Source organism: Solanum tuberosum, unplaced genomic scaffold (assembly GCF_000226075.1).
Source record: "Solanum tuberosum cultivar DM 1-3 516 R44 unplaced genomic scaffold, SolTub_3.0 scf00146, whole genome shotgun sequence".
In the NCBI taxonomy this organism is placed as follows: Eukaryota; Viridiplantae; Streptophyta; class Magnoliopsida; order Solanales; family Solanaceae; genus Solanum; species Solanum tuberosum.
This window is the reverse complement of record NW_006239076.1, coordinates 365,167-370,115: the sequence shown is the minus strand read 5'-3', so window position 1 is coordinate 370,115 and position 4,949 is coordinate 365,167. Positions and strand designations below refer to the sequence as shown.

Genomic DNA, 4,949 nt, shown 5'->3' with positions numbered 1-4,949 from the left:
ATTCATATTACTAGATGGGTATGGCCCGTGCTAGAGCACGGGCCCAACACTATCAAATTAAATTGTTGTTTTAACTAAAGAGTAAGCAATTCCATTACAACTTCTCATCAATAATTTTACATGCATTTTATCGAATTATAAGTAGTGAAAGAATTTCACTAAAGAAAAGCAGATGATTAATGAAGAAGCATCAACATCTAATAGGAAAAATGTATATATAAAAAGAATTTTAAATAGTTGAGTCCTTTGTAGTGGAACTATTTTGCTACCCACACTTTATGAAGTCACCTTACTATCCAAAATTAATTGTTCAATTGAACCAACATCAAATATTGTTATAAACATAATACCCCTAAACATACAAGGTTTATTTGTATCTTCAAATACCACACAAACATAGTCTAATTCAATATTTACAATAAGCTGGAGCTAGATTCCTAAGCTTAGTAGTCAATCCTCTGCATCCCAATAACTACAACGTAGAAGATCTGGAGGTACCTTGAAAATCAAGCGAATACATATCAACTAGTAAAGTTGGACTTGAAAGAACTGAAAAAAAATATATATTATGAATTACCAGTAAAATGATGAACAAAAATTATATTTAAGTACAAAAAAAAACATATATGCATATAAGACCTTCAAATATCCATTTATACAAAAAATAATAAATTACACATTCAGTTTTTCTTTGTCACTCTCTACACCTTTTTTATTTTAATGGAGGACTTCTAATGCATTTTGGCGGCTAGCTGTTTTCTAACGTTGACATAACTATGTCTTTTATCTCTTTATTACTAACAACTAACATCACTATTTCACAGCATTATAGTTTTAAATATTTTCAAGTTATCACATTTCATAATGGTGTGATATCCCCATAACAGTGTCTTCCTTCTCAATACTCAATAAGAGAAACACAAGATAATAAATATTTCAAAAAATCACCTCTAGAGAGGAGAAGATAACTGTAGAACATTAACTTTTTTCTTCGTTCTTTGTCTTTTACAAACTGCCACTTATTTTTAAAAAAAATTGACATCAAAATATTTCATTTAAGCTTTGGATTCATCGACTCTGGATTATGAATTTGAACTAAAGAGCTATTCAGCTCATGAAGAAAATATAACAAAGTAATTGATATTCATTTGACTTGTTACATTCTTGCCCTATTCACTTTCTCAAACACATGACATATGCTCCCAAGGTTTCTGATTATAATAACTTTGTTACATGCAAGATAATATATTATAACTATAAAAGGAAGTCTAGTGCAGATAAGAATTTCTTAAATTATAAGAGAGAACACACTTATTAAAGAGATATTAAATATTTGAATTCTTAGTCTTACCAAAACTCACAGAATTGACAATTCATGTTTTCATTGATTCTCTCTTCTTTTAAGACTTGGAATGAAAAATAATCAAGTTTAGAATAGAATTTTTTTCAACAGCTATTTTACCAAATTTCAGAGGACTAACAGTAGAACATGGTCCAGTACTAACAAAAACATGCTCACATGTTTAGTTCTCATATCCAAATGGACATTGGGATTCACACAAAAAAGGGCAAAAATACACATAATGAAAATGACACCATCTCATAAATCATAACAACACCATATACAAAGCATTTGAAATAGTGGCCTTTCAGAATTATCAAGTGTCAGAATAAAATGAAAATCAAATCCAAATAGATGTTAATATCTACTAAAATCGACTAATCTCATTTGGTTAAAGTCAAGAGTTAATTAAGGTAATCTAACAGAAAGAAGCATACTGACTTACCTGTAAATCGGTCACTGAGGCAGCAAAAACCTTAAATAAGTAGCACACATTTTCTCTAGTTCATCCTCCCTAGTATCGAATGATTGATCATGATCCTTATTACTCTAAGAACCTAGTAATGTGTTGTTTCCAGTAACTAAAAAATCCAAAATAATGAACACATAAAAACAGTCAGAATTGTAAGGAAACAAGAAAGTCTAAGTTGCATTATATTTCAAGGCTCAAGTTTATCAATTCAAAAGACAAGGAAACAAACAAATATTGAGTTTTTTCGACCAATTTGCACAAAAAAAGACTGAAACAATGAAATAAATACATCTTGATTTTCTTTACTTCTTATCCAATGCCGCAAAAAAGTCCTCAGTCCTGCTCAAACCCACCAAAGTAAAAATCAACTTTTGGCTTTTACCAAATTCAATTACAATACTAAGAAAGATACACTAAAAAGCCATTGCCTCTTATCAACAAAAACCATGAAGTACCAATATCATTCTCAACATCACAAAATATTTAGTTGATCAAAAACAAAAAAACAAAAAAAACTCTCTCAAGTAGGTTAGCTGACACATTGATAGGCTCATAAAGGGGATAAATTTTACTATAATTTATTACGAAAAATGAGAAGTTCTTCCAACTATTAGTAATAACTACTATAAATCTAATATCACTCTCAACTTGACTTAGCATTAACTATACATAAGAGACCATTTAACATACTATTTTAATCACTATAATTCATACTTCTAAACAAATTAAAGATGGTGGATTTAAATACCGTGTTGAGTTGTAAAAAAAAATTCCGAGAGTCTTGTTGTTCTAAAAAATAATCAATCTAGACAAAGCTGAAAAATTACAAACTACACATTATATATTTGTATATAGAGCCTCATAAAGAAACTAAAGAAGCATGATAAAGGTGATAGCAAAATATGCTAGGAGAAAAGATATACACAAAAACCTATTTAAAACATTGACAGATCATTATTTAGAAACTCTCAACATCTCAGACGTTAGTGTTCATGGCTCCAAGAACCTCAAACTTCTTAGCAATGGATAGAAAATATATTTTAAATAAATATGTTGCACTATTAATAGCTTCTAGCTTGACATAACAGGTGATTTCTCAGGTGCTTATTCTTAAATAGTTGCATAACATGCAAATTAAAGCTTGCATCTCAAATGATAAGAGCAAGAGATGATTTGGACAACTATACTATGTTATGCCCTCTAGTAGGAAATTCTCTTTGCAGAAAATCATCGGGTAGCAAGAGCTTGCAATAGTCAAATTGCCTAACCAGCTGATCGATTCAAGGTTGAACCCTATCTCTTTTCTTTGACTTTGACAGAGTTTGTGGATCCCGATGACTATCGGGGTGAGAAATATTTACCCGACTGCAAATGATTTAAGAAATTAGCAGTTCCCTTATGACAGGGCCATAATTTCACAAGTGTGTTTCAATGCTAAAAATCTTAGGTACTGGACCTATCAAGCTTAAATGTTGCATCCACTTCCATTCACAATATATAGTTCATATCACACATATCAACTTATTTCCATCATATTTACACACTAACGTGACATTAGTTGAAGCAAACATGTCTTATAGAAGAGAAATAATTAAATTTTACCAGAGTCTCTGTCATTCTCTATAGCGATAACAGAGAAAGCAACCTCAGGTTTGATCTTGCTCTCCTCCTTCTCCGGTTTCAAACTTCTTAACAACTGATTAACCCAGAGATTGTTGTATAAACTCCCTCTGAGCTGCTCGCCAAAATACCTCTCTCCATTGTTAAAGATGCTAGCACTCACCGTCCCCAAACATACACTTCTGTAGACAATCAAGACATCAAGCTCACAATATTATGACTTATCAATGAATTCAAATCAAGTAAATATACTCTAATCCCAAAAAACTGGAAAACTATAGCTAATCTCTAAGCATCCAAGAAAAATATAGAATACATAAAGAAAATATAACTAATTAAATTTATGGTTAGTGACCATATTCAAATAGCATGTTTGAAAAACTCAGCATGAAATTTTCATCACTGAACTAACTAATTGTGTTTCATTTTTTTGGTTACAAGATCATGAATTTAAATGTGTGCGTTCTAAAATATACCAAGTCAATCTCATTTGCAACTACAAATGTGAACATATATTTTCTCATTAGACTATTTTAACCGGTTGTATATGTTGACTATACAGTACGATTCTTCTACTCTTCTGAGTAACAATCTCTCTGTGTTATAGTTTAGTGGAATGTATGCACAATATGACTTAAAGATGAAGATATTTTTATCGTGTTACCTATAAAAGGAGATATCTAAAAATCAAATTAATACAATAAAACTTCTTTTAATATGTAGAAAATTAGCTTCCACTGGATATCATTCTTGCAGTCTTGTTACTTGTCTATTCAAAAAAAAAATGTAGACCACCAAGTCAAACACCAAAAGTTGAAAATGAAATATTAATGTTCAAAATTTTCTGTGGAATTAGTCAAAAAGCTATCCGGACACCACGATAAAAAACAAAACTCAAAATTACATTCTTTACCAAAACAAAGCAAAAAGAATATCAATAAGAAAATAATTAATAATAATATATTGTGCCTATTGTTAAATTCAGCTTACTTTAGCTTGGATTAAAGCTTGATGAACTCCATTCTTCAATATATATATTATATAGAAATAGGAAACTGCCTTAGGATCTCATTATCGTGAAAATTGGTCAAAGAGTCGTATAGATCATCTATTTATACAAAGAGGAGGAAAATATCTAGCCTAACTAACTTGAGAAAATTGAACAAAAGGTATCACTCAAGTCTTTATTTAAATTTTGGTGATTATTTTGACCAAAAATAAGTCAAAGACATTTAATTATTAGATTAAGTTAATTGGGACTGAATTAACATTTTCAAAACTTCTAATCTTTTTAAGAATACAAAACAGTCCAAATTTTAAATACAAAACAATCCAAAATTCTCTTCACTTTTTTGGGATTCACTGTCTTCAACTTCTTTTCACTTCTCTTCTTCATCGTTCTTCCTCTCTTCTGACTCAAACTCTCTTCCTCAAATCTGCTCCGCCATCGCTCTCAATCGACTTCCGGCAACTTTTCAATTTCCGGCAACTTCTTCAACATTGTTGTTGCTCTTC

General features: G+C 30.4%; 1 protein-coding gene across 7 annotated transcripts in view; it reads right to left on the bottom strand.

Moving 5' to 3' along the window:
• Positions 1–293: 293 nt before the first annotated feature.
• LOC107061614 (uncharacterized) overlaps positions 294–4,949 on the bottom strand; it is a 9,483-nt gene continuing 4,827 nt past the window's right edge. For 3 of the 7 annotated variants that reach the window (XR_001474118.1, XR_001474117.1, XR_001474119.1), the window contains 2 exons: positions 1,788–3,616; positions 294–498 (listed from right to left, as the gene is read on the bottom strand). Coding sequence is in view for 4 of the 7 variants with exons in the window: in XM_015311194.1 (XP_015166680.1) it covers positions 2,023–2,153; positions 3,417–3,616 (331 nt within the window). In the remaining 3 variants the exon portion in view is untranslated. Of the gene's footprint in view, positions 550–1,787; positions 3,617–4,949 lie in introns of all 7 variants that reach the window. The other 4 variants (XM_015311194.1, XM_015311193.1, XM_015311195.1 and 1 more) reach the window with 4 other exon arrangements.